General features: G+C 52.2%; 2 protein-coding genes across 2 annotated transcripts; both read right to left on the reverse strand.

Annotated features, from left to right (window-relative positions):
- Positions 1 to 727: 727 nt before the first annotated feature.
- LOC123505675 (fibroin heavy chain-like) lies at positions 728 to 9,782 on the reverse strand. Its single transcript, XM_045257313.1, has 3 exons — positions 9,737 to 9,782; positions 7,333 to 9,346; positions 728 to 1,074 (listed from the first exon to the last, which is right to left on the reverse strand). The coding sequence occupies exons 1-3, from the start codon at positions 9,755 to 9,757 to the stop codon at positions 956 to 958; spliced, it is 2,154 nt and encodes a 717-aa protein (XP_045113248.1). The 5' UTR covers positions 9,758 to 9,782; the 3' UTR covers positions 728 to 955.
- On the reverse strand, positions 1,958 to 3,466 carry LOC123505677 (pupal cuticle protein 36-like). The gene is made up of 2 exons (XM_045257315.1): positions 3,395 to 3,466; positions 1,958 to 3,117 (listed from the first exon to the last, which is right to left on the reverse strand). The coding sequence occupies exons 1-2, from the start codon at positions 3,413 to 3,415 to the stop codon at positions 2,104 to 2,106; spliced, it is 1,035 nt and encodes a 344-aa protein (XP_045113250.1). The 5' UTR covers positions 3,416 to 3,466; the 3' UTR covers positions 1,958 to 2,103.
- Positions 9,783 to 10,000: the final 218 nt, after the last annotated feature.

Consider the following 10,000-nt stretch of genomic DNA (forward strand, 5'->3'; position numbering starts at 1 on the left):
CAAATCGCAATGCTTCAATGCGGTACGTGGTGGTAGTAGTAGTAGAAGTGGTGATGGTGATAATAGTAGTAGTAGTAGCAGTAGCAGTAGTAGTAGTAGTAGTAGTAGTAGTAGTAGTAGTAGTAGTAGTAGTAGTAGTAGTAGTAGTAGTAGTAGATACCTAATCTTCACCTTAATTAACGTTATCTTACCTAACTAAAACTAATACCACCTTACGTTATTTCAGCTTATAATACTTATATCAACTTCACTTAAACTAATATACTTGATTAACCTTACTTTACTTAACCAAAGGAAAGTCACCTACCTTACCTTGCCTAACCTGACCTCGCCTCGCCTCGCCTTTATCTATACTTAATTAACTTCACCATTCTTAAAGTAAACTTTCATGAACCTTCCCTGATCCCTTAGCCCACCTCACCCACCATAATATCTAACTCCATCATGCCGTACAGTGCCTTCTCTTACTATAGCATTACATTCATAGTTGTGTTTCCACCATCAATGATGGAAACGATTATTGTTGTTATCTGATTCAAATAATCAAAAGATATAAACTGGTAAATATCCGTGTCTGTTATCATGCAATATGGAAACAAAGTGGTATTGATGGTGTTGGTGGTGACACGATATCCATTTCACAAATTCTGCTAAGCTGTTATTTCTCATTCCAAAAGATATAACATCCCAATTATCTTATTCCTACTTAAGAAATAAAAAACAAATATTAAATTCGATCTGCAATCATTCTTTATTTCTTTTTCCATGCACTTAATGTTATCATATAGAAAGCTGCAATCAGTCAGACAATTGACCGTTACAGTAAATATATTAGGAAGCGAGTGAGGCTGATGTGGTGTGGAAGGAAGGTGAATGTATATGTACAGGCAGAGGAAGCGTGTGTCGAGGGGCGCCGCCCCACGACTGGCGGGCGCCGCCGCAGCTCAGCAGCTCATCAGCGGTTGAAGGTGAGAACGTAGCCGTACTTGCCCCGCTCGTTGGGCGCCTCGTACTGGTTCAGCTGGTAGTCGGAGGTGGACACGGTGCGGTGGCTGCCGTGGGAGGTGACGCGACCAGCGCCGTAACGGCCAGCGCCAGCGCCGAAAGAGGTGGAAGTGGTGCCAGTGGCGCCGGCACCGAAGGTGGTGGAGCCAGCGTGGGAGGGGAAGGTGCCGGGGGCGACCTGCCCAGTGGCCGCCGTCCTGAAGGAGGTGACGGCGCCGGCGCTGCTGGGGCGGGAGGGGCGAGGGCCGCGAGAGCTGGACACCTCCTCTTTCTCGAAGCCAATGCCTTCGCCTCCACGGAAGCGGTAGGTACGGCGCGTGCCGTCGTCGTCCACCACGGTGTAGGTGCCCTGCACGTTGCCGTCGGCGTCAGCTGTCTCGGAGCGGGAGTAAGTTTCGGAATCAAAGGCGAAGTCGTAGGAGGCGTCGGTGTTGGTGTCAGCCAGTGGGTCGATGAAGGGCACCTCCCTGACGGGCACGATCCTTCCTGTGGGCTGGCCGCTGGGGGCGCCTGGCACCGGGGGACCCACGGGGATGTGGGCGCCCTCCGCGATGAAGCCCGTGTCGGAGCCAGCCTCGTAGGTGATGGCACGACGCACGCCGTCATCGGGAGCAACGAAGGAAAAGTCGCCGTCAACGTTGATGTTGGCGTCGCCAGTCTCGGCGCGGGAGTGGCTGGGTGTCTCGTAAGCGAAGGAGTAGCTGCCGTCAGGGTTGAGTGTGCTACGGACACTGCCGCGCTCTCCTACGTAGCGGGGATCGCTCTCGGGTGTGACAGCGCCTGGGCCAGCAGTGTAGGTGGTGGTGATGGCGCCGCCGTGGCCAGTAGTGAAGGAGGTGGAGGTGGCGCCACGATGAGCGGCTCCTGCAGCACCACGATGGGCAGCTCCTGCAGCGCCTGCGCCTGCAGTGAAGGAGGTGGTGCCTGCGCCGCGGTGGCCTGCTCCAGGAGCGCCTGCGCCGCCAGTGAAGGAGGTGGTGGAGGTGCCAGTCCTGCGGAAGGAGGTGGAGGGACCGCGACCGCCGTGCTCGGGCTGGACGGGCTGGGGCAGGTGGTCTCCAGAGGCCACGAAGCCGGTGTCGCTGCCAGCCTCGTAGGTCACGCGGCGCCTGACGCCGTCGTCAGCCACGAAGGAGAACTCTCCGTCCACGTTAAGGTTGGCGTCGGCAGACTCGGAGCGGTCGTGGTCTCCGGCGTTGTAGGAGAAGGAGTAGGATCCGTCAGGGCCCCTTCTGACGTCGGCGCCACCTGCGGCAGCTCCGTTGGCGGAGGAACCGAAGGAGGTGGAGCGGAAGGTGGAATGAGTCCTGTGAGTCTGGCCTGCACCAGCACCGACACCAGCTCCGACTCCAGCACCAAAGCCAGCACCAAATCCAGCTCCGCTCCAGCTCCTGCTCCAGCTCCGGCACCAGCTCCGACGCCAGCTCCGATGCCAGCTCCGACGCCAGCTCCGGCACCAGCTCCGCGGAAACCAGCAGCGGCAGCAGCGGCGGCACCAGCAGCGGCGCCTGACAGCCTGGTGGCGGCAGGAGTGTCGCCGGGGCTCAGCGGCGCCACGGGGAGGTCGCTGCCCTCGATGACGAAGCCGACACCGCGGCCAGCAGTGTACGTGTAGGAGCGGGTGCGTCCCTCGTCGTCGGTGTAGCTGTAGGAGCCGCGCACGTTGCCGTCAGAGTCACTCTGCTCGGTGCGGGAGAGACCGGCATCGGCGAACCCGAAGTCGTAGGAGGCGTCGGTGTCGGCTCTGGCGAGAGGGTCGCGGAAGGGTGGGCGGGCGGCCGCCTCGGCGTGGGCAGCGAGAAACTCGGCGCTGGGCGCGGGCAGGTGGGTGCCGCTGGGCCGGAAGCCGCCCTCGTCGGCGCTGTACTCGAGACGGATGTGGTTGCCGTTCTCGTCTACGTAGCCGAACTCTCCCGTCTGGCGGCCTGGCGTCTGCTGCCGTGCCGCCTCGTAGGCGCCCTCACCTGTGTCGTAGCCGTACTTGAAGGTGCCGTCAGAGTGCAGCACGTAGTACTGGGAGCGGCGCCCCGTGCCCACCCGGGGAATGTTGTAAGCGCCATCGTCGGGCTGTGGCAAACTCAGCGCGCTAACCGCCAGTGCGGACAACAGCGCCTGTAGGGGAGAGAGGAGCGCGTGGTGAGAGAGAGAGAGAGAGAGAGAGAGAGAGAGAGAGAGAGAGAGAGAGAGAGATTCATTGCAATCTCTTAAATAGACTAAGACATTAACGTAAGGGACAATAAGATTTTGGAGTCCTGTTAGTGCAGGCTTAGCACTGGCGCAGTGAGAGAAAGATTAGTGATTATGACTTGTGTTGGAGGAAACAATGTAAGACAGAATATTATGCTGATGCTGAGCCAATGGAAGGCGCAGCAAGATAAGTGAGCGTTACCAAGCTAGTCCATCGAGCCATGTTGAGGTGTGGCTGGGAAGTGGCCGCGGTGTGAGGAATCAGAGCGCTGCCACTCTCTTATATACCCGACTCCCGACTACGACCTTGCCTTCCGACCCGCTATGTGTTGATCCAGATCCTCCTCGCCTGCCTTCACCCACTCTCTCCCTCTCACGGTTCCCCTATAACTCTCCTCCTTCCTTTCCATCGTCCTCACGACTCCCGCGCGACAATAGTGTATAGGCGACACTTAGGAATGCTGCTTTGTTTTACGGCATTTCTTTAATGGAAGATGCATCTGCAGCTTTGCCAAGAAACTCCCACCAGTCTTATCTTTTTTTTATGTGGTGAAAAAGTGAAACTGGGCTAATGTTTTGGAAGTTTCTGTACTAACGTTATATATTTTTGTCACGAATTTGCATCACCTGCCTTTAACTTCCTATTATAACCTCTCTCTCTCACCTATATTGCCGCAATCAAGGATAAACAAACAATGAAAAAAGATTAGAAAAAAGTCTTTACCTTTTTCGTCTCAGCAATGAAAAAAAATATTATTAAATCAAGATGTAAAAAAAAGCTAAATTCTTTGTCTCAAGGTGAATAAGATCGTCCGTTTCCCAGAGAGCATGTCAAAGGTGGCGGAGGAAAGGGGACAGAGGCGGTGCGTTCCTGAGTTAATAGGGAAGCGGCGGAGACAATGCCCAGAGTTTCCCGTTATCATGTGGACGGCGTGAGTGTCCCTGTGCCGTGCGTCAGGGATGCGATGCTGCATTTCCCTACTGCGCTGTGTAGATAGATAGGTTGGTAGCTGGATAGGTAGGTAGGATAGATGGATGAGTGGATGGGTATTTATGTAAAAGTAGATTGATAGATAGATAGATGAATAGATGGATGAATGGATTAATAGGCAAATCCCTGGGTAGTTAGATTGACATATAAACAGATAGAAAGATAGGTAGATAGATAGATAAACAGTTAGATGGATACACACATATATATGAATAAATAGATAAATATATAGATAAACTAATACATAATATAATCAAAAGCACAAAAAACAAATACGAAACAAAACAGGAAAAAAAAATAGTCGCTTGTAAATATATCAATTCAAAGACAGACAGACAGACAGACAGACATGAGATCATTCAGAAGGAGAATAGATAAATATACAGAGGTACATCACACATACACACATAGATGGGTGGTGAAAGCGGCAGATAGACAGCTACGAGTGGATACCAGTACTTTTACACATACCTGACAAGAACGTACAATATTATAACCTGTTTAGTTACATTTACACATACAGGAAGCGGTGCGTGACTAACAGCACACCACAAGGAGACTTACTGTACATCCTCGCCAGATTCCTCCATGAACAATCCCACACTTTAATACGTTAGTGATTCTATACATTAACTGTTTCAGTACCATGACACGTTTCCATAATCATTCTACCTATTATTTGGCGATTCTATACAGCTTCAGAAACTCATGTGGGAAATTAAAATAGTGAGGACTTTGGCCAGTAATATTCTAACCACTTCCATAGACCATTCCTAATGTAAAGAAAATGTCCTAACCGTACACAAATATCAAGGTAAAATTGTGTTCCACTATTGAAAGGGTTAAATAAAACTCTCGGTTTGTATAAAAATAGCATTAAAGTATCGATGTAAAAAAGCTAGGTTAGGTTAGATTAGGTTCAGATTCATTCAGTTCATTAATCGCACTGTTGTTTATTTCATTGCATAGATCACACATTAAAAAAAAAAAAAAACGTCACTTTTTGCATAGAAATAAAGTGTGTGGAAATTAACAGATTATGGTAATTTCCCTGATCCCTGAATTCTTCTTTAAATCATCGCCTTCCTCTCCTGTTCTCAGACAAGCAGTAGCGAGGACCCATATGTTTGTAGACGCGGCGTTATGAATCACTCAGTGTGCATAGTGTCGGGTGATGGGGGTGCGTGATGATCGAATGTGCCTTGTGGTGTTAAGTGAGACGCATGAAGAGGACGCGGTGAAATCGAACACAAGGGCCTTCATCTATGCTATCGTGTTTCTTGGATGGACTGGAAGGCTTTAGGTATTCAGGAAGTCAAAGGTATTCGTCTGTAGTTTGAGGGGTTGTAATAGTTGTTTTCTTAAGGACAGCTTGGGTTTAGACAGATTTGCAGCAAGAGGGAAAGGTAGATGTTGACCGTTAGCACTTTTATTTACACTTTTATTGGTATGGTTGTCATTTGTTGGTATCCAGAACACTGAGGAAATGTTTCCTTAGAGGTAGAAAAAAAGTAAAGGAATATATTTTTTATTGGTTATATAAGTATCTAAATTACTGTATTATTTTTATAGGCCTGTAAAAAGTTGTGGTTGTGGAAAAAAAATGCCTCGTAATCGTCACCTTCTCAATAGTAAACAAATTTTCTTCAGTAATCATGAAGTACATTAAAGCTGAAACCAGTGAATAAGACAACATTTTTCATCATACATGTGAAGTGGATCAGCCGAAGTTGTCTTAATTCATATAAACGCAGATGTGGACGTGAATACTTTGTTTTCCCACATCATCATCAAATTACTGTGCATGAAAGGTAAACCTCAAGGTGATCTTCTGATGCGCCAAGAATAGTGTGAATCCTGACAAATGCAGCGGTGGTGAGCGGTGGTGAAAGGTGACGATGAGCCTCTCGTGTACAGGCAATGCGCTACTCACAGGCCTCTGCTCCCGGGCTGTCCTTAGCCACGGTGGACTTAGGACACTGAACAACGGAAGCAGAATTACAGAATTTTCATCGAAGTATCTCAATCCCAGAAAAGAAAAGAAAAAGGTATAGAAAAAAATAAGCAGTTACACACTACTGACTGTTTTTACTAATAAACACAATGGTGTCATTCAACAGAAGATTGTTTCCAGTAAGGAAACAAACACATGAAGGAAAGTCAAACGGCCATCAACCACCCTCATCCGTTGCATTGGTGTGCCACCTGGCAGCTCATGTGTTGCCGCCGAGAGGACAGGTGCGCGGAGACGAGCTGTTCAACTTGATGATCCGGTTTGACACCGTCATGAAGAAGACCTGACAGAAGTGGAAACATGTCTCATCAATATTATATATGAGATCATTCAGACAGTAGTTATCCTTCCTGTTATAGATTATCTGCAATTTAAGAGAAAGTGGAACTTGTTCCACTCCACCAAATATTCATGTTAACTTATATATATATATATATATATATATATATATATATATATATATATATATATATATATATATATATATATATATATATATATATATATATATATATATATATATATATATATATATATATATATATATATATATATATATATATATATATATATATACACACACACACACACACACACACACACACACACACACACACACACACACACACACACACACACACACACACACACACACACACACACACACACACACACACACACACACACAGAAAGAGAGAGAGAGAGAGAGAGAGAGAGAGAGAGAGAGAGAGAGAGAGAGAGAGAGAGAGAGAGATTGTTTCACCAATGCACTGGGAATTGAAATGCAAAGTTAAACTTGCAGTTATTTTTATTCTTTTTTTTTCTGCACGAACCGCTACTTCACAAGTTGTGACTCGTTAAATACTCTCCCCTTTCGTAGATATATAGTATATTAGGAAGCGAGTGAGGCTGATGTGGTGTGGAAGGAAGGTGAATGTATATGTACAGGCAGAGGAAGCGTGTGTCGAGGGGCGCCGCCCCACGACTGGCAGGCACCGCCGCAGCTCAGCAGCTCATCAGCGGTTGAAGGTGAGGACGTAGCCGTACTTGCCCCGCTCGTTGGGCGCCTCGTACTGGTTCAGCTGGTAGTCGGAGGTGGACACGGTGCGGTGGCTGCCGTGGGAGGTGACGCGACCAGCGCCGTAGCGGCCAGCGGCGTAGCGGCTAGCGCCAGCGCCGAAAGAGGTGGAAGTGGTGCCAGTGGCGCCGGCACCGAAGGTGGTGGAGCCAGCGTGGGAGGGGAAGGTGCCGGGGGCGACCTGCCCAGTGGCCGCCGTCCTGAAGGAGGTGACGGCGCCGGCGCTGCTGGGGCGGGAGGGGCGAGGACCGCGAGAGCTGGACACCTCCTCTTTCTCGAAGCCAATGCCCTCGCCGCCACGGAAGCGGTAGGTGCGGCGCGTGCCGTCGTCGTCCACCACGGTGTAGGTGCCCTGCACGTTGCCGTCGGCGTCAGCTGTCTCGGAGCGGGAGTAAGTCTCGGAATCAAAGGCGAAGTCGTAGGAGGCGTCGGTGTTGGTGTCAGCCAGTGGGTCGATGAAAGGCACCTCCCTGACGGGCACGATCCTTCCTGTGGGCTGGCCGCTGGGGGCGCCTGGCACCGGGGGACCCACGGGGATGTGGGCGCCCTCCGCGATGAAGCCCGTGTCGGAGCCAGCCTCGTAGGTGATGGCACGACGCACGCCGTCATCGGGAGCAACGAAGGAAAAGTCGCCGTCAACGTTGATGTTGGCGTCGCCAGTCTCGGCGCGGGAGTGGCTGGGTGTCTCGTAAGCGAAGGAGTAGCTGCCGTCAGGGTTGAGTGTGCTGCGGACACTGCCGCGTTCTCCTACGTAGCGGGGATCGCTCTCGGGTGTGACAGCGCCTGGGCCAGCAGTGTAGGTGGTGGCGATGGCGCCGCCGTGGCTGGTGGTGAACGAGGCGCCACGATGAGCGGCTCCTGCAGCACCACGATGGGCAGCTCCTGCAGCGCCTGCGCCGACAGTGAAAGAAGTGGTGCCTGCGCCGCGGTGGCCTGCTCCAGGAGCGCCTGCGCCGCCAGTGAAGGAGGTGGTGGAGGTGCCAGTCCTGCGGAAGGAGGTGGAGGGACCGCGACCGCCGTGCTCGGGCTGGACGGGCTGGGGCAGGTGGTCTCCGGAGGCCACGAAGCCGGTGTCGCTGCCAGCCTCGTAGGTCACGCGGCGCCTGACGCCGTCGTCAGCCACGAAGGAGAACTCTCCGTCCACGTTAAGGTTGGCGTCGGCAGACTCGGAGCGGTCGTGGTCTCCGGCGTTGTAGGAGAAGGAGTAGGATCCGTCAGGGCCCCTTCTGACGTCGGCGCCACCTGCAGCAGCTCCGTTGGCGGAGGAACCGAAGGAGGTGGAGCGGAATGTGGAATGAGTCCTGTGAGTCTGGCCTGCACCAGCGCCGACTCCAGCGCCGACTCCAGCACCAAAGCCAGCACCAAAGCCAGCTCCGGCTCCAGCTCCGGCACCAGCTCCGGCACCAGCTCCGGCACCAGCTCCGCGGAAAGCAGCAGCAGCAGCAGCGGCGGCACCAGCAGCGCCGCCTGACAGCCTGGTGGCGGCAGGAGTGTCACCGGGGCTCAGTGGCGCCACGGGGAGGTCGCTGCCCTCGATGACGAAGCCGACACCGCGGCCAGCAGTGTACGTGTAGGAGCGGGTGCGTCCCTCGTCGTCGGTGTAGGTGTAGGAGCCGCGCACGTTGCCGTCAGAGTCACTCTGCTCGGTGCGGGAGAGACCGGCATCGGCGAACCCGAAGTCGTAGGAGGCGTCGGTGTCGGCTCTGGCGAGAGGGTCGCGGAAGGGTGGGCGGGCGGCCGCCTCGGCGTGGGCAGCGAGAAACTCGGCGCTGGGCGCGGGCAGGTGGGCGCCGCTGGGCCGGAAGCCTCCCTCGTCGGCGCTGTACTCGAGACGGATGTGGTTGCCGTTCTCGTCTACGTAACCGAACTCTCCCGTCTGGCGACCGGGCGTCTGCTGCCGTGCCGCCTCGTAGGCGCCCTCACCCGTGTCGTAGCCGTACTTGAAAGTGCCGTCAGAGTGCAGCACGTAGTACTGGGAGCGGCGCCCCGTGCCCACCCGGGGAATGTTGTAAGCGCCATCGTCGGGCTGTGGCAAACTCAGCGCGCTAACCGCCAGTGCGGACAACAGCGCCTGTAGGGGAGAGTGCGTGGTGAGAGAGAGAGAGAGAGAGAGAGAGAGAGAGAGAGAGAGAGAGAGAGAGAGAGAGAGAGAGAGAGAGAGAGAGAGTTAATGAACATGGGTACGAGAACGACATTATAAATTTTATAATAAGACAGATGGCAATAAGCAAGGAAGATCTGTACAACAATCTGACATCTCTGCTGTTCGTGAAAATTTAAACTTGTAAAGGTATCTTGATATAAGAGTGTTAATCTTGTCAGCTAATGACACTCCTGCCCTGGTTTGATATCTTTGAATGTTACTTTTCCTAAGCTAATCAAGAGGGAAGATGGTTATCAGAGGCACTGGCATGAATATTGTTAGCACTGCTGAAGTATAAGAAAGAGAAGTGAGCGTTACCAAGCTAATCCATTGAGCCATGTTGAGGTGTGGCTGGGAGGTGGCCGCGGTGTGAGGAATCAGAGCGCTGCCACTCTCTTATATACCCAACTCCCGACCACGACCTTGCCTTCCAACCCGCTATGTGTTGATCCAGATCCTCCTCGCCTGCCTTCACCCACTCTCTCCTATTTCGAGAGAGGAATATCCCTGTCTTTCCTGCGCTCCGTGACTCAGCTGAACTGCTTGCATGGCGGGACAATTTTTCCGAAAGTAATAATCGTT

This window comes from Portunus trituberculatus, chromosome 18, assembly GCF_017591435.1.
Source record: "Portunus trituberculatus isolate SZX2019 chromosome 18, ASM1759143v1, whole genome shotgun sequence".
Taxonomy (NCBI): domain Eukaryota; kingdom Metazoa; phylum Arthropoda; class Malacostraca; order Decapoda; family Portunidae; genus Portunus; species Portunus trituberculatus.

Bases quoted from the DNA above. Each gene is read 5' to 3' on its own strand.
- LOC123505677 (XM_045257315.1), bottom strand. From the start codon at position 3,415: ATGGCTCGATGGACTAGCTTG. The intron at 3,118-3,394 runs GTAACGCTCACT...TCTCCCCTACAG, and splicing joins TGGCTCGATGGACTAGCTTG to GCGCTGTTGTCCGCACTGGC.
- LOC123505675 (XM_045257313.1), bottom strand. From the start codon at position 9,757: ATGGCTCAATGGATTAGCTTG. The intron at 9,347-9,736 runs GTAACGCTCACT...TCTCCCCTACAG, and splicing joins TGGCTCAATGGATTAGCTTG to GCGCTGTTGTCCGCACTGGC. The intron at 1,075-7,332 runs GTCGCGTCACCT...GTTACGGCGCTG, and splicing joins CGCTGGCCGCTACGGCGCTG to GTCGCGTCACCTCCCACGGC.